We start from the raw sequence: 22,414 nt of genomic DNA, 5'->3' as shown, positions 1-22,414 counted from the left end.
AAGAGTGAGTGTTTGGGTGGTGGTTGGGATCTGAAGCTTGAAGCCAGGTGAAACCAGGAGTGATTGTCTCCTTTAAGCTGTGAACCTTGAGCACCTTGAGCGTGGGTGCCTTGGAGAGGCTTGTTATTAACTTGTATGTTGCATTCAGAGATGGATGCTTTATCCTGGTTCAAATACATATTTTATGCTAATAACATTGACTGCCAGGTAAGATTCATGCTGCTTAATAGTTCGGCACTTCTCCCTTAAAATTTTTGAATGATAACAGTATCATTCAGTATCTTAACTGTGCTTTCTTCAGAAACTGCTTTCAATCCTGCAGTTGCAACACTGGAGAATTTTCCTATCCTTTGCTTCTTTGAGTGAGATGAATGTTTTTCTGCTAGATGTAAGCCTCTAGAAGACAAATTGCTGGAACTGGGGTGACTACTTTCGAAAGATGAACATGAGGCAGTTGGTTTCTTGAGCTTATGGTCAATGCGCTGGTTGTACAGTAGCATTTTTGGTGTAACAAAACATGCTCTGGAAGAAACAAAAGGGAAAGTCTGTAATATGGGCTGAGGTAGCCACCAAAAATGTTTTATCAGGTTCATAATTCTTAGATATCCCTCTGTTTCTGAAAGGTGTAAGGAAGCAAAACAGAGAGCAAAGTAGCAGCATTTTAGCAGCATTAGATGCATCTAAAATCCCATCCATCTATGGTGAGTGGGAGTGGGTATTTTTGAAAAATACCCATGACTGGATGAAAATGTCATTAGACCATTCTGAGTAGTTCATTCTTTTTTATTTGAAAGGCCCCTTATATATCTTATGTATAATTATTACATTCTTCAAGTAGGCCTGGAGCTCTGGTTTGCTGAGATACATTGGAACGTGTTAACATTGCATAATGGCCATCACAACGTAGCTGGCTTGTTTATATTTGGATCACTGTCCTGAAGATAATCTGAGTAAAAATGTATTGCAGAAGACCTATGAGACAATAGGGAACATTACTATGAGGTAGAAGATACAGTCAGAGTATGGTGGAACTTCAGGATGGATAGGTAGAGTTATTGAAGAACTGGGCTTTTTCTGATAGTAACATGAAAAGTGAAAGAAATTCCTGTTTTTAACAAAGTTTTGGTTTTCAGGTTCAGTTTCTTACTGTACTGTAGTGCATCAATTTTTGTTGCTGGAAGGACAGCAGTTGTATCCTTGTCCTAGTCTGGAGGCTGACTACAAATAGTCCAGTTTGTTTCTAACTCCATTTTCTGATAAGTGCTTGAAGTTTGGCGTGGTTTGTGTTGACCAAAGTATGGTGCTTTTCCCGCTAGTTAAATGATACTGCTGAGCAATGGCAGTGCTTAGCTATTTTTACTATTATATTGGGGTAGTTATATTGTCCTTCTGTTTTCCAGGTCTTTAAATACGAAAATTGTAGAAGTACACAGTCTAAATGTATTTTTACATAGAGCTAATCTTGGAAATTCTTGTACCAGTTTTTCTTAAGATATGTACTGCTCCCACCTTGGTTTCTGTACTTACTTGGAAGTGTTGGACAAACTGGACAAGGATTGTCCGGTGTGTATATAATTGATAACTGTGTGTTGGTTCCTGATCAGTTTGTGTGCAAAAATACTGTGGTTCATTGGGAATCTCCTTGCGTGAGAACCATCTTATGAACAAGCCATCTGCATTTGCTCTGGGACTTTGAAAGTAGGATCAAAGCTAGAAGGTAATTGCACAATAAAGTAGGTTTGTTAGCTTTGATGCACTTGGGAAAAGTGACGCTTCCATGACTACCATGGTGCATAAGACTGGGAATTTACCAGAGATTGATAGTGAAGATGGAGTGAAGATGGATGTACTCAGACTCATCAGACTGGATGTACCTACCTACTTGGTAGTTATCAATGTCTCTTGCAGTTCTTCCTACCCTAAGCCTTTGGACAGATAAGCCAAATGCCATCTGAACTGTATTTTCCTGGGAGAAATACTCAGTTTAGTTAGGGAGGTCTGTTGAGAAGGTTTTTGATCTGCATTCAGTGCCAGCTCTGTTGTCTGATCCGCAGTTGTCTGATTCTCTGCTTGGTGAGCTGGTCCACATCTTGCTTGAAATCTTGTAATTTGAAGTTCTGCATAGCTCACTTTCCCCTGTAGATCACAGTCAAGTTTTTTACTGCAGAAGGAATGGCAGTTCTTTTGCTGAGGTGAGAGTATGCATGTTGAACTAACAGAAAATGCTTATTGATGCAGCTGAAACAGGAGACAGTGCCCTTCACAGATGCTGATACAGAGCACTTGTAATTTAGGATATGGGTGTGATGATGGAAAGTGACCAAGGAGAGTTGCTAGGTTAGAAGAATGATTATATATGTTTGTGGTAGTATTAGTCTAAATATGGAAGAGAGACAATTCTCATCTATATAAATAAGTTATTTGTATTAAAATAAAAACTGGAGTGTTGTTTTAGCATAATACTTAAGGAGTATTAATGGGTTTCTGGTCTGAATTCAAACTTGTCCAGTAACTGTGCTTTAACTGGTTTCTGATATCCAGTCACTCATTTAAAAAAGAATGTAAGGTCAAACCCCAGTTTGATCTCCTTTGGAGTTGCACATTTGATGTGTATATGTATACTTTTAGCCAGAAGGAAACGTTACGATGATCTAATCTGACCTCTTACATAAACTGGGCCACATGTGTTTGAGTCTTACAGGTGGACTCAATAACTTGTGATGAAACTAAAGAATACCCCCATAAGACATAAGGTTTCAATTTTAATTTGAGGGCTTTTAGTGGTGTGAAATACACTGCATTCTTTAGTTGTGCTTAAGAATGGATGAACTTCTGAAAAATAATCTTAATTTCAACACAAGTTACAAGATCTTGTGATCACTTGTTGAGGCTTTCATCAAACATCTTTTCTCTGTGCGTGTCTGTAGATGGTTTTCTCTAGAGCTAAACAGACTGAGCTCACCGCTGTCAGCCCTGCCACAGCTCTGGTTCTCTGCTTGGAGAAGGACTGCTGTCCAGCATTTTATGTGCTTGGTGTCAGGAGATTTTAAAGATGGTGAGGTGGGAGGGGGGGGCAACCTTACCTCTGTCAACTTTCTCCTTCACATCTGAGTTGTATTCAGATTAAACCAAGAGAAAGAAACAATATGAGGTGTTTATCTCTTTATCTTTGGTTAGGACTTGCTGTTGTTGCAATAAACTTTCTGGAATATTGTAGCAATTCTCAAGTATTCCTGGATCCCAATCACCTTTCTAGTCTATCCAGACCGTGGCTACTAAAGTGGTCTTTGCCCTAAAGGTGAGAAGATCAGATATTCTATTTTTGCCATTAGATTAATGCTATATTTACATTAATTCTGATTTTCCTACTGCACTTCTTCTTTCTCGCCCACCCATGTTGTTGTTCTTTACTGGGTGGAACACTCACTATGTTGTTAGTCTTTTTGTGTCTTTTGATACCATGCACTCTTTGACAACCTGTTTCTTCTACGTTGTGTATGACAAATACATTAATAGAGTTGGTAGGAAATATAATATAATTTTCTTTGATTCTGAATGGATTCCGTTTTCTTGTGTTGTACAGTTATATTTTTCTGGAAAGACTCTGCATTTAATTTCGAGTATGGAAGTGAGAGTGAAAATGCGTATCTCTGTAAATTGAGCATAACTTAATGAGGAGAAAAGAGGTCTCCTGGAGAAAATGGGCTGAAATTAAGATCAAGGTGCAAGGGAGTCTAAAGATATGAAGAGCTTCAGCATGCAAATCAATCTGTGTTACTGTCACAGAGCTTTGCTTTTCTCTGTGCACCCTTTGTTGAATGTTACTGCTAATGGGAGGGACTCAGCATTTTTAAGTGCAGTTCTTATATTGCCTGTTTGGTCTCATTCTTCATATATATTATATCACACATGTACACATAGTATGTTGGTAAAGACTTTCAGATGTCTACCTTAGGGATGAAAATCCCTGCTGATATTTTCTATGCATTATCCCAGTCTTTCCTGTGAGTGTTCTAACTTGGTTATAGTCCTGCACTTCAGTTGTTGTACTCCGTGTTCTCTCCTGGGTTTTTGTAATAATAAATGTTGTTTGTTGGAGAGCTTTCTTCACCGAACCTAACTTAATAGAAGTTGCTGTTTTAAGTGTTAGTGTCTGTTACATAGTATTTCTTTGTAAAGAGCAATAACAAACATTATTTCCCTCAGATCTTCTTTATCAAATACCTTCTCATGCCGCTAGAGAGGTGTTAGGCCTGCCAGCTCATAGCTGGTTTTATCTTTATGGAGAGAAGACGGAAGTAAAATGGAGAGGTCTTTCCAGTAACAAAACACATCACCTAAACCCAGTTATGTGAGAGTCAGTAAATATCACCTGAGCTGACTGGAGAAGCAGCAGCTTTCATCTGTGGGTCACTTTTCATCAAGCATGTTACCTGTCAGCTTGCAGTCTTGTTGGCGTCAGGTTACTTAGCCTTCAACTGCTGACATAACAATTTACAGAATGGTATGGAAAGTGATATTTTGAGCTTTCTGGAGTGGGAATCTTCTAGTAACACCTGTCATCAGGATCAGTTTTCATGGCTGTGTGTGCAGCTTCAGCCTTGCCCTTAAGCTGGGTATGGATGAAGAGCTGAATCAAAAACTTCTTTTATCAGTGGTATGACTGCATTAGCATCACTCTTCCTGAAGTTCTCATGTAATATAATAGAGGCTCTTTTTCGTAATTGGGATCAGATACACCTTTTAGAATGGGCTTTGGTGGATGTCACATGGATGCACCAATTAACATGGTGTTAACCATGCCTTTCCTTTCCTGTTTGCCAGGAAATGGAAGAATGTGGGAGTAGACTGGGAAATGGAAAAAAGCTGTGGTATGCAGCCACTGCTTGGGCTGCCAGTCTGCAGTCCTTCTGTGCATTCATTTACCTGACCAACTTCAACCCATCTTTCAGTATATGGTTTGAAGAAATTTACAGTAAAAAACACCACTTAATTCCTCCATAATCAAGTGGGGGCTGAAAAATGGCAGCTGCCTCCCAAGCACATCTCCCGAGTTTCTCAAGGTAGTTAGTATCAGTGAAACTAAAGGAAAATGAGTGTAAGTTCATGTACATTTTCCTTTGGTTTTTTTCTCCCCTGGTTTCTTTAGGCTTAGCTTTCTGTAACAGTATGGAATTTAAACTTAAAGACAGATAAAGTATGACACTGATTTATATTTGATGGCTACAGGTGTTTGAACTGTCTTTACTTTGCCTGTATAGTGGCAAGGTTCTGGATTGAAGCAGCATAGAAATACTGGTTTTTTCTTTCCACAAAGTTCCCAATTGCTCTTGACTATCAGATTTTTACAGAAGGGGTTAAATTAAATCTCTGCTTGCAGTGATTATATTTAGGACAGCTTGCATTTTAGAAAACACACATTTTTATATTCTTAGCTTCACAATTACACTTTGATTTTTTGCAACTGCTTTCACACAGATTTCTGTGCAGACACAGAATTGGGACTCCAACTGTGGACTTTGTCAGTTGAGTCCTAGCATAGGTGTGGTTTTTCCCTTTTAAAAAAAAACTTCTAGAATTTTATAAGAAACCTTAACCATACGCTTTTCCTAAAATATTCTGGGTTTTGGTTTGGTTTTCTGAGGTTTTTTTACATGTTTTTGTGGGGGTTTTGTTGTCTTTTTTAGTTTTTAAATGATCCATTTAGGGCGAGGATAAACTTATTGAAGATTTGTCATTAAGTGTACGTGTGAAGATATAATGCTGTTGTACAGCACAGACTTCTTCCATTTTCTGCAGTAGCCCAGTGTGCTACCACAAATGCACTTGGGGTCACGTTCACCTTTACAGTCTGCCATTGCTGTTAAGAGTCAGTAAAGTAAAGTAGTGTTTTATTGATAACATTTCTGATGTTTAATTCTTAAGTGAGGGTAAGATTGTATGTCTTGTCCTTTGCCTGTTTATTCCCCACTCCAGATACATTTTCACAAGTTTTTTGAAAATCCAGGTTTGCTAGCAAAGTATCTGTTTTTTTAATTTGGAATAGACTGGTGAATTGACTTGTCAGATGAGGATTATTATGTTAGCAAACAAGATTTTATCAAAGTATCCCAAATAAAGAAGGGGAAACTATAGTAGGCACAGACTGAGAGGACAAATCCACTTGCTGCCAAAAGCAGCAAAAGAACTGTATGGTATATCAACCGGGATAATACTGATGAACTTACTCCACAGTGGGTTGAATATTTTTTGATTCAGTGTTTTGAAAAGAAAATCTGATTACTTTGGGCTTGTGGTGATAAATGGAACTTAGATTGTAGTTGGAACTGCTTAATTTGATCTGCAGAAAAATCTAGATACTCTGCTTTTTGAATTCACCTCATTAAAAGGATCTACACTGTAAGTTTAAAATGGTGTAATAAACCAAATAATTACATTGAAATTCTGTCTTTTATGGAGCTGCTTTCTTGAACAAGTTTGTGAGTCTGAGTATTTCATTCTTGCTTTTTATCAGTTGTGAACTGCATATGGTACTCTGAAATCCTTAGGTGAAAGGTGCTGGAAGTGTAAATGTCTATGGTAAAGATGATATAATGCTGAATCCCAGCAGAGAGATACATTATAAAGGTTTGGTTCTTGAATGTCTTTATGACTTGTTAATGTGTGGCTGTTTAAGAGTTGCAGGGTTGCATAAGGAAAGCAGAACAATAATAACCTTATGTAAGTGTGAAATGGATAAAATAAGCATGGCCAGCTAAAGCAATACGTAATTTATCTAAGGTGAACATTTCTTTTCATCACTCATTCTGTTGTTTGTGTTCTTGTTTTTAAATGACACTTCGACATCTTTTGTATAAGTTATGCATATTAATGTAATTGTATTTACTTGTAGGTGGCTCTAACCAAAAGAGCTGATCCAGCTGAGTTGAAAACAATATTTTTGAAGGTATGTGTAAAGTAAATATTTTACTCTTTCTGCTTAAATTTTTCATATCTTTTGCTCTATTATTGCTGCATACAACTCTTGATAGTTTTTTCCAACCATTAATCATTCACCGTATTATTACCATGTTAGACTTAAATACCATTATCAGAATTGAACAATGCTCACCAAGAAGTCAGATATATTCCTGAGTGATTATTGTATTGACTCAGAAGAAGTATTGCTATCTTAGAAAAAACACACATTGTTCAGAGAATGTGGTGGGAGTTTCAGTATTGTTCCTACATGTGGTAAAATGTTCGTGTAGACATCTTACTGTTAGATGATTTGGTAAACTTTCTTCTTCTGTCCTTGCATCCTTTCTTCCTTTAGGGTTATCTCTGCTTCTCTAATTTGTAGAAATGTTGGGTAGATCACCTTGTGAAGTGCTGGCCATATTTATTATTTAACTGAAATTCCTTCTCTGTTGGCATGCTGTGGAAAGCATGCAAGTAAAGAAAGGACTCATACTTGCTTATATACTTGAAAGAAGTGTGCTTTTCTTGCTGGAAACTGGGAGGTGATTCTCCAACTCTAGTACTTTCTTGTGAGACCCCCACCTGCAGTGCTGCATCCAGCTCTGGGGCTCCCAACATAAGAAGGATGTGAACCTGTTGGAGCTAGTCCAGAGGAGGGTCACAAAGACAATCAGAGTGCAGGAGCACCTTGCTATGAAGACAGACTGAGAGTTGGGATTGTTCAGCCTGGGGAAGAGATGTCTCCAGGGAGATCTTAGGCAGCCTTTCAGTACCTCAAGGGAGCCTACAAGTAATCTGGAGAGGGACATTTTAGAAGTATAGGGACATTTTACAAGAACATGTGGTGATAGGACAAGGGGGAATGACTTTAAACTGAAAGAGAGTAGGTTTAGATTAAGGAAGTAAGGAAGAAACTCTTACTGTGAGGGTGGTGAAACCCCAGAATAGCTTGCCCAGAGAAGTTGTGAGTGCCCCATCCCTGGAAATGTTCAAGGCCAGGTTGGATGGGGGTTTGAGTAATTTGGTCTGATGGAACATGTGTGTGCCTATGGCAGGGAGGTTGGAACTGGATGATCTTTAAAGTCTTTTCCAACCCAAACTATTTTGTGATTTTGTGAAACTGGCTTTCTTTGACCCATTTCCTAAATTTAAATAACTATTTCTAGCCTTCCTAAGATTTATTAGTACAGTGTCTGGGTAAGTTTAGTTTTCTGTTATTAAAGAAAAAGAGTAAAAAATTTGTGGTTCTGAAGAGTAAGTATGAGGTAGATGCCACAGTGCTACTAGAGAGCTGTTGTATCTGAATTGCTTTTATGGACGTGTTGAGGGCCTAAGGGAGCTCATACCTTTCCAGTTTCTTCCCTCCACCTTTGCTTTCTCCAGCATCATGCCTCACTCTCCATGTAGTTCTTGGTATTTTTTCCATTGTCCCTTGTGAGCTATTATTAACAAGATGTGTAGGTGTCACAATGTATATTGCCAGTATTTATAGTTTTATCATATACTGTCAGTATTTATAGCTCTGAAATCAGATTTTCAGTTGAGAAAGCCAGGATTTAACTTACTAAGTCCTGGAGCTTGTATCTATCAGGCCAGCAAAAAAAACTCTTGAAAAAGAAGGGGTTTTGTGATTTACAGAGGAAAATATTTGAAGAGCAGGAGCACAGCAGCAGAAAAGGCAGACAAGGAGCAGAACACTGACCTGAGAGATAGTAGCATTGAGGAAGGAAATAAACACACTAGAGAGAGGCCTGGTCCTCTCTGAACTATGAGGTGATCCTCAGTTGGAGAGTGGGGAGGTTGGTTAGTTGGTTTGCTGAGAATAGTGTGAAAAGTGTTTCCCACCCTCCTGTGGGTATTCATCTCTTGCATTTCTGAAGATTGTAGCTCCTGACAACCTTCTGATTTGGTGGATTGAATGGGTCGTAGTTGAGCACACTAAATGCCACCTCTGACTTAATCTTCTTCCTCTTTTGTTTCCCCTTCCACTAAAAAGAAGGGATCCCAATAAAGTGGAGTAATTAAATATGAGCTAAATGTTTTGTTCAGTGTAATGCAGAATTGTCGTGCTGCTTACTCCCAAGAAGGAAAAATGATGAGTGAATGTGTTATGTTGTTTCATGCTCTACAGATAAGTGATAGCCAGAGTGTTAATGAAGCTTCTCTAGACTATTTTAAGTGGTGAAGCCAATACAGTTGCTTCTGCAGATTGTGGAATATTCACTTAAAAAATAATTTGACAACCATTCTTTCCTACTTCAATTAAAAATTAAAAAATATGATTGCCATGTAGGAATGGTACCCACAGTGTAGAAATAAATATGAAAGTATCAGTTTAAATGCAGCTGATTGCAGTCAACTTTTAGCATATTTAATATGCCAAATCCCCAGTAGTGTGTTTGCAAATCTTATTTAAAATGGGGTTAAACTTGTTATTACTTGACTATCTAAAATGTATGTAAATAAATTACCAAAAAGCCATTAAGTACTATTGTGTAATATCAAATTCTCTGTGGATATAGTTGTCAGAGTGGGGGGAAATAAAACTGTAAAGAACCAATTTTTAAATGTTGCTCCTCCAAAACAAATAGAACTGATTTTTTTTCTTTTTGTGAAGATAATTTCCAAGAGTACTTCTTCTAAGTCTTCTAACATAACCCCTAAGAGATTAGATTTTAGTCAAAGTGATCAAGCTGACATTTTTGAAGGTCATTTTCTATATGTAGTATAGAGTACGTGATTGGATTTCAAATACACTTGAGTAAATCACAATGACAAGTAACAGGGGGACACTGAAACCTTGTGCTGTTTTCTGTTATTGAGTGCCCTAGCAGGGGGTTAGCCTGGATAAAAAAAAAGAAATACAGAAGCATAGGCTGTCTGACTTATTTGATTTGTTTCTCAATAGCAGCTGTGTTAAAAGTTTCTGAGGCTGGGATTCTGAAGGATTCTGTCTTTCTGCAAATGATTACATTGAAATCAATTGATCTGTTAGTTCTTATAAAAGTATACAATTCAAAATTCCTTGCAGTGTAGCAACTAGAAAGCTTGTGTTACAGTGTCTGTTGAGACAGGAATCCTTTAGCGCTAACCAATATAGAGATGCCAAAGCGAGTTATGTTTTGTTTGGGCTTGCTTCTCTGAAGCCTTGTTTCTTGAAGATATTGCTGTACCTGAAAATGGTATTTATATAGCACTAAAGGAAATAATCTACTTACTGTAACACTTTGGCATCCCTCTGAGAGTTATATGCCTACAGCAGGTATAACAGTACGCTGCAGGCACCAGTATGAAATGAAAACTGGCAGTTTTCATCCCTTAGCAGAGCCACAGTAATGTGAAAGAAAACGTGTGTTTGAAGTACACTACAAAATAGCGATAGGCATCCAATTTATTAGTGTGGATAATGCTCTGTGGGGAACTGCAACAATAGTTTATCATCCCACCTTGCCTTAAAAAAAAAAACAAAAACAAAAAAAAAGAGGAATTAGCAGTTTCTTTCCTGTTCTCAGTGTACATTTGCTATCCCAAGATAGCCCTGTTTCCCTTAAAGCTAACACATGGTTCTGCAAATGTTGCCTGGGATTTCTTTTCCTCTTAATGATTGTCCTTATCCTTTTTTTTTTCTTAAAATACATTCTTTAGGGTTGATTTCAAATTTGACCTTCTGCAGAAAATGAGGACTTTAAAATTTGAGGAATCACCTAGGAATGAGGGTAGGGGTGGTAACAAAGGGAATTTTATTAATTTATTTAGATATGATCTTCAAAAATATTAATATTACTTTTATTCGCAACATGTTACTGGAGGCTTCTTCCCCTGGGAGCAAATACACTTGGGTCTGTCAATAGCTGTTTTCTGGAGTAGTATGCCAGTAACTGTGTGTAAAGCAGGGATAATGTATGGCAGGTGTCAGAATTCTTGTCTTATTTCTGCAGTGTGCTGAACTGTCAAAGTTCGTAGTTTTTGTTACATTGTTCTGCAAATGCTGTTCTTTGGCCTCCTTTCAGCACTTAAGCCAAGGAGGAGTTACCTGTCAGTTCTCTTTTCCTTACGGACCAGCCATGGCTGCAGGTGATGCAGTAGAGTTCTTCAAAACAGCACCCCCAGGTGGACATTCCTGCGGGATCATTTGCTCCACTGGCATTTTGCAGGTGTAACCAACCCTGCCTTCTCATCCCAAAGTAGAATGGCTAAACAAAGGAGTCATTACAGATAAATAAGATATGCTGCAGTACCCTATTGCTGTCAAAGTTTCAGTGGGCCTGAGATGCCACATACATGTTTGCAAATGAGCTTGTGCTTCTTTTTCTGCTTCAAAAACATGTCTGGTATGGAGCATTTCTAGACTACTATGGAGAAATTGTAGATAATCCAAAATTCGTATATCTGCCATTTGTTGTCTGGGAAGCCAAGCCTTCAGCTGCTTGAGTACTCCCCTCTTACTCTTTCCTGTTTGAGTATAGGCTGTAGCTTCACTGGAGCAGAACCGTCAGAGGCCTGCTTGTTTTTGGAAACTATGGGTGGTGGTAATAAATGCCTGGAGAAGGATGTGTTGAGGAACTAAATATTGTATTCATTTAACAGTATGCAAGTGTGGAGAAGAATGGAGAATTCTTCATGTCTCCAAATGACTTCGTCACACGGTACCTGAAGATAATTGGAGATGGTTTGCCTAACGCAAGCACTGTACAGCTCCTTGCAGGTGTGGTGGATCAGACAAAAGATGGGTGAGTGTTTTTTTGTGGATTTGTTTTTGGTTTCGGGGGTGGGGGGGGATTTGTATTTGATTGGCTTTTTTTTTTCTTTTTCTGTTGTTCATTTAAAAAATACAAAACCACTCTTTTAAAATGTCTGATCAGTCATTTTGAAAAGATCAGTCTGATCCTTGAAGAGTGGTGGGGGGTTGTTTTGTTTGGTTTTCCCCTGCAGATCCATAAAGGAATACAGTATCTTTTAAGTGAAAAGAGTAGAAATAATGTTTTCAATTGCACCTACCGTTTAGCGGTGCAAACCATTTTCTGTCTACTATGTATTTTTAATTCATGGACCCTTTCATGTTGGTTGGCTGGCTCCCTTAACTCCTGCTTTTCTTTCCTTCCCTGAGTCTCTCTGTCTCTGTTTACTTTATGTATCTGTCACAAACACATTCAAATAGAAATCCAAAATAAGTTTAGATGGTGTAGGAAGAGATCCTAGAAAAAAGTGCCCCTGCTTTGTTTTGCCATGGCACTGTGAAAGGTTTTTTGCCACTGTGTTTTTCTTTCAAGAGGGAGGAGGAGCACCTAAGGTATTTAGGGAGCCACTCTGCAATCTTGGGAAGACAGCAGTGAAGTTGGTTGCACATGGTTTGCATTTGAAAGGCTGACTTTGCCAATAGGCAAGATTAGCTACCCTTCCATCTTCCTTCACCCTACTTTAATGAAATCCTAGCTTTTGCTTTTGGTACTTGCCCAGGCAAGCTGTCTCTTCACCCATATGAATGCCTCGGTTGAACCCTCCCTTTAAAGTGTCCTTAGAGAAACTTGAGAATAATTAGCTACGGACTTAAAGTATGTAGTTGTGGCATTTTTAGAAACCAGAAAACTTCAGGCATGACTCATATCAGTGGTTGCAGAGAGTAAAATGTGAGATAAACAAAGCATGACTAGAGAATGCAGTCTTCCTAGGTAAGAGATGCAGGCATAACTGAGAAGTTTTGCTGTACTTTCTGTGCTCTCTTTTGTGTTCAGCCAGTCTCATGTGTTTGGCAGCTGGGCACCTTAAACCTTGCAGATGAGTTAATGTGATGAGTGCTGCCTCGGTAAAAGAACTCTGTTAAGGGTTTTGTTGGTAACATTGATGGCATCAAGAAGGCCATGGCTTCAGATAGTGTTTGACTGAAAACGTTAAACATTTCTCAGATTTCTTCCCTTGGTTTGATGCCTGCAAAAACAGCATTTTTCCAAATTACATGGCTTCAAATCCGTTTTGTAATAAGAAGATTGAGAACATAATCCATACCTTGTGATTTGGATCTCCCTCACAAACAGAAGCTGGTGTCAGGAAGAACAAAATGTAAAACCGTAGCCTATGTGAACTTGTTGACAAGTTGGGATTTCATAACTTGGCGTGATCTTGTAAGACTTTTGCGGTGTAATATTGAGGCTTCTAATTGCTGCTTTCTGCCGTGGGTAAGGATTGTTTCTGTAATCCACACTGTGCAGTGACAGTTCGTAACGTGTCTGTGGAGAGTCTCTTCTGGTATTCAGGCTGTCTTCCTGTTTAGCTAGTATGTGAAAGAATGGAGAAAGTTCGGAAAGGGATTAGCATCCGTCTCTCTAACGTGGCATTGTAGCATTTTTTGCCATGTGGCTCAGCATTTGTACCTTGTTCTCCTGGTGTTTAAAGTAATTTGCGGAGTGATCATCTGAGGCAAGGGTCAGCTGCTTTTTGGTTCCTGTCATGAAATCTCCTAGAGACAGCAACAGGACTATTGGCCTTCTCCTGTTGAATACTGCCAACTTGGCAGTCCAGAACTGCCAGTTTTACAGCGAAGCACAAACCAGCTTTTGTTGGTTTTCATTTTTAATAGGCTTGCCAGTGTTTAGAGATTTACACGTGTTTAAGGTCATGAGAGTCGGTTCAGTAATTTAGCATTATTTCTATTATAAAATAGAAAGAATCTTGTAAGAGCAATGACAAGTTAATTTTGTTACCGTGTTGGCGACTTAAAGTACTGCAGTTCTGAAAATACTGCTAGAATACTTCCAGAAGCATTTATCCAGCATCTTGAATCCCTCTTTCACTCTGAAGAAGCAGCTGTTGCTCATGACTGGTGAACATGACCACTTGTCACTAAAAGGGTCTGAGCCTCCCCCAGGGTTGTTCCTAGCACTCTTCAGAATGCTTATTAATTCTTTCTGATTTTGATGACAAGTTAAGTATACGTACCAAGTGTAATCAGTGTGAAATACTAAACTGAGTAAGTACACAGGTGAAAGGCAGACACCACAAGAACTTCTGTCTCCTGAGAAGGGCATATGTGATGGGCAAAGAGTTTCTGACCCAAGAGCTGAAGAAGTTCTGAGCGTGAAATGGAAAAAACCGTAACCCTTACATGCAATCTCACAGTGGTTACTGTAGACAAAATCTCATGTAAATCTTGCCCAATTACTGCATTATCAGATATTAAGGATTGGAGGGTCTACACGAGCTACTGTTGTGAGAAACATAGAAGACCTCTTAAGGCATACTCTGTTCAATGAATATCCGTTGCCATGGGAGCAAGTTTTGCCTCCATCTTAAGCCAGGGCAGAGGTTTATTTGATGGTGGGTTTTCCTGCTGTTCTCTTAACGGAGGCATGTTTTTAAGGTTTCCTCTAAGAAAAGGAGATATTTTCCTTGCTGATGGCCTGACAAACCTTTCAAAGTAGTTGACTGGTAATAACACAGATTTTAATAGGTGTTATATTGCATGGTTGTTGTTTGTATGAAACAGATTGAAGAGCCTGGTTCCTGGCCTTAAGCCTCTCGCTCCTAATCTTGGTTAAAAAAAAAAAAAAAAAAAAAAAAGGCGGCTTCATTTAGCGTCAGCCAGATCAGAAATTTTCTCAAAATACAGTAGCTTTCTCAGGGCCTATCTGTAACAGGCCAGGCATTTTCCAACCTGCCTACTGTAATATCATTTTTCAGATTTTTGTTGTACTTTTAAACATCTGCCTAACAAAATAAGTATTTACTGCACGTCTCTGTTTGGACTGTAGTAACTAACACTTTACTGAAAAATACCATATGCTTTATTTTTAGAAAGGACAAAATGTTCAAAAATAACACTTGGAAATGCCAGCGTTTTCCATTATTATTGGATATAAATTTATCCTCTAATGCAGCAATTTACACTATACTTAGTTTACCTAGCTTGCAGTGTAAAATAATAGATGTAGCTTCAATTTGTATCCCATTATGTTACCATGTTTAAATTGCTGATACAGTAAAAATATCTGCATTGATTTCTGAAGAAAACCTCTTCATCATTGCATTTGTATGTATTATTACAGCAGGTAATGGCTTTTTTTTCTTTGCATGGCTACTTGCAGACTTTCTGTGGTGGGAATGTGTCGTGTCTATGGCGTGTGCAGATACCATGGGTGTGAGCATGGAAGAAAGGAGAGTAGTAAATAGTGGTTTTGCTGCACCATACCCAGTTGTTCTGTTTGGACTGGTGCTCTTGTATGTGGATGCTTTTAAAATATCAAGATTTGAACCTTCCTGAATAAATCACGCAGTATTGGCACTGATAATGAGGATGTGAAGGTGAAGGAAGACTTCGATTTACTTGGGTAGAATATCTTCAAAACTGAAATAAAATTCTGTAAACATTTCAGCTTCCTCTCCTTGTGCTGTTAAAATCACTAGGTTTTTCTCTGCTTTTGTTACATAAATGACTACTTGTTTAGGTATATAAAATAACTCTTAAGTAGTATATTGAAGTCCATGTTAATATGTGCTGTTTAATGACACCTAATGATATTCACTGAAGGGTTATGCTAAACCCAAAAGGGTGATGCTAAACCAGAGAGAAAACGTGTTACCCAGGCAACTACCCTTGTGCAGTATAGAGAAGTGAGCATATGGCTATGTAGTACACATTATTTCAGCATCTTTAAGCATTAAGAATCACACGTGTAATTGACTGAAAAATTACTGCTCAGTTACTGTATTGTATGGTCATAATAGAAGTAAATGAATACGTCGTCGTTAGAATAGATCTGTTGGGAATCACTAGCAGGCTACTCTACTTAGGGAGCAAAAATACAATAAGAAGAAAATAGCTGGTTTAATTAACATGTAAAAATTGGGTTAATTTGAATTCAGCTGGCACAGCAGATATTAATGTCTCTTCTTTAACAGTCTGGCTAGAACCACACAATTTGTACACTTTTAATCTTCCTAGTTCTATGAATAATTGTTTTTAAAAATGCATATAGGGTTATTTTAAGCATCTATCTGTGACTTACTAGGGAGGTTATTGCTTCCAAGTACTGAAAAAGAATGCTTCTACCAGTATAAAATCTTGTATGAGTGTTAATACATGGAGTTTTAATCAAAGTCAGGCCTAGTAACATAGAATATGTTCTTAACATGGTGCTGGGATTCTGTTGGGATAGGTGCTGTATTTCTTTTCTGTGCTGTCATCAGTGTATTGTGATCTGTTGGTAAGGACATGTGCAGGTTGTTGTTTCACACGAAAAGTGGCTTTACTAAAATGGCATTGGCAGAGATCCTACATTTGTAATTCTAAACAATCCTATTCTAGAGTCTTGTCACCTGCTGTCTTATTTGTTCTTTCTGTGTGCATGTATTATAACCTTTGGGACAGAACTCAGCGCTTTGGATCTGTTTACTGTTCTGTCAGGTACGTAACCAATAATAACAAATAACAATGGCCTTTTATAGCCAGTAAGTCGCAGTAAATACGCATTGTAACAGTAAATACGCATCAATGCAAAACTGAGTAGGTTGCGATATATTGGTTTAAAATTGAAGGAAATGTTACTTTAGAAAAAATTTCTTTTGGCTTAGAAGGGATGGAAGTTTTCTTCCTTTGAAGACTGAGTATCTGTGTAGTCTGTGTCTAACAGTGGGGAGTACTTAGAGCTCTCAAGGAGTTTAAGGGACTGATAGATTGCTCGTGTGCTAACATGTGCATATGTAACAAGGCACGGGCTTCTTTGCCAGTAAAGCTTAAGGCATTCTTATATGTTTGCTGACATCATCAATTGTGAGTTTAATCTTAAGAATACCTGAGGAGGTTTCTTTTTATTTACTTCTTGCACTATGTTATAACTTATGGTGGCAAGCTCCCAGAGTTAATTATTTGTTAGACCATTTCATACTCTACGTTTCTGTTACTTTTATTGCATGTATATTGAGGGAGGTAGTGTAGAACAGCTTTTAGGCCATCTCTGTGCTGTGCTTTTTTTAAAAAAATGTCCTCTTTTAGTCATCTTCTCATGTTTTTATGTTCCTCATGGAAGTCTGCTTGTTACTCGGTGGACGTTTGGCTGCTGATGTGCAGCAAGCACACTTCCAAGTGTTGACATAGGAAAGCCAGTAGATGTAGTATTTTTAGACTTCAGCAAAGCTGTTGATACTGTCTCTCATAGTGTGCTTCTGGACAAAATGTCCAGCACACAGCTGAATAGCCATGTTACATGATGGGTGAGCAACTGGCTTACAGGTCAGGCACAAAGGGTTACAGTGAACAGGGTGACATCAGGCTGGTGACCTGTCACTGGGGGGTTTCTGCAGGGCCCCATCCTCAGCCGTCTGCTCTTCAGCATCTTCATAAGTGACCCTGATGCAGGACTTACAGGGATACTAAGTAAGTTTGCCAACTGCTGACTTCCTCAAGGGCAGAGAGGCCCTGCAGAGAGACATCAACAAATTAGAGAGATGGGCAATCACCAACTGTATGAAGTTGAACAAGGGAAAGTGTCAGATTCTGCACCTGGGATGGGGCAACCCTGGATATACAGACAGACTGGGGAATGAGAGGCTGAAGAGAAGTGTTGTGAAAAAGGACCTGGGGGTCCTGGTCAGCCAAAGGTTGAAAATGATTCAGCAGTGCCCTGGCAGCCAGGAGGGCCAAGCGTGTCCTGGGGCGCATCAGGCACAGCATCACCAGCTGGGTAAGGGAGGGGATTGTCCTGCTCTGCTCTGCACTGGGGCGGCCTCACCTTGAATATTGTGTGCAGGTTTGGATGCTGCAATGTAAGAAAGACCTTAAGCTGTTAGAGAGTGTCCCAAGGACGGCAACAAAGATGATAAAGGGCCTTGAGGGGAAACCATATGGGGAATAGCTGAGGTCACTTGGTCTGTTCAGCCTGGAGAAGACTGAAGGGAGATCTCGTTGCAGTCTACAATTTCCTCATGAGGGGAAGAGGAGGAGCAAGTACTAAACTCTTCACTCTTGTGACCCGTGTCAGAATTGGAAGAAACAGCATGAAGCTGAGTTGGGGGAGGTTTAGGTTAGATATTAGGAAAAGGTTTTTGACTCAGGGTGGGGTTGGGTACTGGAACAGGCTTTCCAGGGAAGTATCACAGCACCAAGCCTGTCTGAGTTCAGGACGGACCGTGCTCTCAGGTACATGGTGTGAGTCTTGGGGATGGACTTGTGCAGGACCAGGCGTTGGATTCCATGATCCTGACGGGCCCCTTCCTACTGAGCATGTTCTCTGAATTCCCATAAAACAGGTGACTGGAAATTGCTGTATAGTCATGGGTCATCATAACTTGATGGAAAAAATACCTTTTCCAACTTACTCAAACTCGTAGTTCTTCGCTGTTACTGCATCCTGAGTAGAAGTTTTCATTGAACTGGCTGCAGTGTCATTTTGAATCAAAGTCCTAAGGATATAGTTAGTTTCCAGTAAAAATCCCTTGGGTTTGTGTGTGTTTCTTGACACTGGATACGCTGAATTTTGTGCTTTTCAGAAATAATCCTTGTTCCCCAGCTGCTGCCACATGAACCCATTAAAGCTACCTGCCTGCTACACTGACATAAAGCAGCCTGAGAGACGGCAATCTTAAGTATCCCAGACTGCCAGCAGGCCCTGCCGCCACATATTTGAAGATGACTTTAAACTCTACAGCCTAGACATTAAAAAAGCAGCAAAATGGAAGAACAGTTGGCCTTTGCCTCTTTAAGAATAGAGTTTGATCTCCATTTCAACTCTTGGGTGTGACACAGAGAAATTAGAATGCTCAGGGTCTTTGCTGTATCAAAGCTACTGCTGGAAACAATGCCAAGTTGTCTAATTATGTATTTCTGCTTATGAACTAACTTCTGAAAGGACAGCTCTACTTTTATCTATGCCCTACTACTGTGCTAGCACATTAGGAACCTGGCTGTAATGATGAATTTGAATAAACTGCTCTTGGGCTGAGGAAGAACAGGCAGACTACTGATTGAAATTTATGACTCAACATGCAGGACTGGAGGGCTGTGATGGATGACTAATAAGTTGCTAGCAAACGGTTAACACATTCTGATCGGTTCCTTCTGAAGTGAGTGGCAGCATGTAGGTCTTGAATGGATTTGCTTTCCAAAAGTGCTAAGTACTGAGTCTTGAGGGAAGTTACTCATGTCTTTATTGGCTCTGTCTTGCTAGTGGAGGGAGGTAGGCTCCCCCAGAGGGCAGTTCACTTAGACATTAAAGCTGAGGTGAGTAGCCATGCTGAGTGTTCTGCTTATTTTATGTTTTGTTGTGACTTGCTGAGAGGAATAATTCCTTGTTTAACAGACACTTCCATTTAGTGATATAAAGGCTTCCTGACATCACTGGAGATAGGGCATTTTAGGACAAATTTTAATCCCTATTGAACACATTTTGAACACAGTTTGGTTATGATCTTATTTCTTTTGTATAATCAGTATTATATTGTATTTCAGGTTTCTGCAAGCAAGTTGGTTTCATAGCTATTGCTTTTTCCTTCATCCCTTAGGCTGATATCCTTTCAAGAGTTTGTGGCGTTTGAATCAGTCCTGTGTGCTCCAGATGCATTGTTCATAGTAGCCTTTCAGCTGTTTGACAAGACTGGCAAAGGAGAAGTTACTTTTGGTAAGACATTCTTAAATGTGCATTCTTAATGTAAAAATCCCTACCTATGCCAAACTCTGTTTCACCTTCTGTTACTGTAGGAGACGGTGATTGGTAACAGAACTACACTAAAGCCAAGCAACTTTGTCTGAACTTTTAAAATCATTTATGTGTGCACAGTATGAAGCCAAGGTCATCATCATAGTTTTCTCTGCAGAACTGGTCACTTCTCTTTTTCTCTTCCCCAACATGCTTGTGCAGGTCCAGAACAGCAGTGAAAGGTGACTATAGGAAATGATTGTAAAACTGCAAGAAAGTTCCCAGCAGACCTGGGTGAATATTGGATTTGAAATTATTACCCAGAATTATTAGTTGTTTAAATTGGCTATATTTCAAGCTGGCTGACTTTTAACTCTTAAAACTGTATTCTGTGATATTTTTCAGTAATAAATTAATTACTGTGTGCCCTCTGCCATTCCCTCCCCCAGAAAATTCAGCTGTGCCTTGGAGGTGTGATGTTTGCACTGATACTGAGATACACTCAGGCCAGTATAAAACTTGACTAAGGGGACTGTTTATTTCTAGATATCCTAGAGATAGCTTTTGATATCTGCAGGACTATCTGCCATCTGCCTAATGACAAGGCCAATTCCATCTGAAAGAAGGATTTAGAATTTAGCAGCTTGGACTAATTTCTGATACTGAGCTTGCACTTCAAAAAGTATGGGGAATTCTTTTGCTGAGTACCTTCACTGGATAAAATTGCTATTTCTGATCTGCTACATTTGGATGTGGTTATTCATGTATATTAAGTTTTATTGATTGGTTGTTAAACAGTTCTAAGTGAATGGAAAATTTGATGACATTGACTCTTTGTCTTTCCAAAATGTATGGTTCACACATCCGTTGCCTTTTACTAGTATTTCCCATACATGTCATGCTCCAGTTAGAAAAGCCCTTCTCTTTCCATTTGAACTAATAAGATTCTGTAACCATTGCTTGAAGCATCTCTGTATTCCTTCCACCAACTCCAAAAATCTGTATTTGAAGTTGCTGCCGGTGAGAAGACTTGTTGTCTCTTCTTGTGTCTGTTTTGGTTTTTTATTATTTTGGTAGTCTGTTGAGGTTGTGAAAGATGTGCTTTTTGTGTGCAATGTTTTAGAAGCTACTACAGATGATAAAAGATTTGCAAGAATTTCAGAAAAAGTTTCTGCAGATTATAACCTTGATGAAGGAAGTATTTTGTGCCTAACATTTCTGTGCATGTAAATGGGCAGAGAAGCAGTGAGAGATGCCATGCTTTTAAAACAGGAGGGAATGCATATTTTGCTAGGGTTTTGTCCTAGTGAAGGCAGACCAGAGTTCCTGGAATGTCTGTGATGTGCAGGTTCTTGTCTGCGTCAGAGCCTCCGGTTGCTTGGAGCACTCATTAATAATCTAGGAAGAACTGTAATCGTTTGATCTGAATGCTGAATGAGTCCGACTTTTTAACTCTTGGCATTCTTGTTCCTATTTTTCCTGCTGTCAAATGCTTCCCTTGGGGTTTGACACAGTGAGTCAAAGGATTTGTTTGGCATTTGAAGTCCATTGAAGTCCTTCTCGTGATGAGAGAAAATCCCATATCAGACTGTATTTAAGGTATTTGAAAGAGGAGACATGCCAACATTGGCAGAACCTCAGATAGCTTTCGTTTAATTCCTTCATCTCCCCTTTTGAAATCATAAATGTATTTGTAACTTATGTATAGTACCTTGTAGCTACTACCCCAGCAAATGCCTGGACTGGGGAGGAAGGAAGAGCTGTCTCAGTGTTGTGCATTCTCAGTGGAAATGGTTGACCTTTAGACAAAGCTAGTTCCTTATTTTCTATTACAAGGAGGAAAAAGAAGTTTTATTTTCCTGCTATTATGAAAAAAACCCCTAGTATTTTTTATAAATACATTATTAAAAGACTATCCTGTAACGTTGCCATTCAGTGCCTCAGTCACGCGTCTTTGAGGTTAATTATGAGATCTTTCTCCATTCACTTGAATGAGAGTGGTATCAAGTCCTTATCGAGGCTAGGAGACTTAAATAGGGGTTTTGTACACTGTGGAATTACAGTGTGAAAGGAACAGAAGAAAGGGGAAAGGATAATTTTTCAGTATACTGCTGTTAGGTGTTGTATCTCAAGGCTCTCATTTTAAGGCTGTACCTCATTTTATTGTTGTAAAGAAACAGCATCGCTTATCTCTGCAGTCATTGTTTTTTGTACGCTAAAATAATGATACAAATATTTTAGCTTATATCAAACAGAATAATTCCCAGCAGTGAACTTCACATTTTCTACCATGCAAATCCATCCAAATCTTCTTCTTCCATAGGTGCATTTGGCTCAGCGTCTTTGTTAAATGAATTAATAATGAGCTTTATGTCAATGAACTTTTACACTGAATGTGAGATCCAGGCTGTGGATACTCAGAGAAGTGTTCTGGGTAAAGAAGTTCCAATTTAACACTTTGCACTTTTCTTGAAAAATGCTGCACTCTTACTTTAGCTTTTGGGTTGGAAGTGTGTTTGCATTTTAGCTGTATGTTGGCATCTCTGCAATTTAAAATGTTTCATTTCTTTCGAGTTGCAAGTTAACTGTACCTGGTTCTTTGACAGAAGTATTACCTATTTAAAAGGGCTGATGTGCAAGCAGTGTGGGTAGATGGTGGGGAGAAGTATTTCTAGTTTATTGCTTTTTGAGGTGAATTAAATGGCCACTAGTAAATTAGTGGCTAGTGGCTGATTGAGACTACACCTGGCTGTTGCATCATGTTGTAGATTTACTTTCTGCTGAAGTGTCAAAGCTTTGACAGTTTGTAAGGAGTTAAAGCTCTCAGCAGG

General features: G+C 39.0%; 1 protein-coding gene across 2 annotated transcripts in view; it reads left to right on the top strand.

The window, feature by feature from the left end:
- The window catches only part of SLC25A13 (solute carrier family 25 member 13), a 101,896-nt gene that overhangs the window by 14,964 nt on the left and 64,518 nt on the right, over positions 1-22,414 (top strand). For both annotated transcript variants that reach the window (XM_017729312.1, XM_008629924.2), the window contains 3 exons: positions 6,893-6,946; positions 11,548-11,690; positions 19,450-19,565. In XM_017729312.1, coding sequence (XP_017584801.1) covers positions 6,893-6,946; positions 11,548-11,690; positions 19,450-19,565 — 313 coding nt within the window. The remainder of the gene's footprint in view (positions 1-6,892; positions 6,947-11,547; positions 11,691-19,449; positions 19,566-22,414) is intronic.

The sequence above is a fragment of the Corvus brachyrhynchos genome, unplaced genomic scaffold, assembly GCF_000691975.1.
Source record: "Corvus brachyrhynchos isolate BGI_N302 unplaced genomic scaffold, ASM69197v1 scaffold142, whole genome shotgun sequence".
Taxonomy (NCBI): Eukaryota; Metazoa; Chordata; class Aves; order Passeriformes; family Corvidae; genus Corvus; species Corvus brachyrhynchos.
Note: the sequence above shows the minus strand (reverse complement) of the source record. Positions and strands in the feature narration are given on the sequence as shown.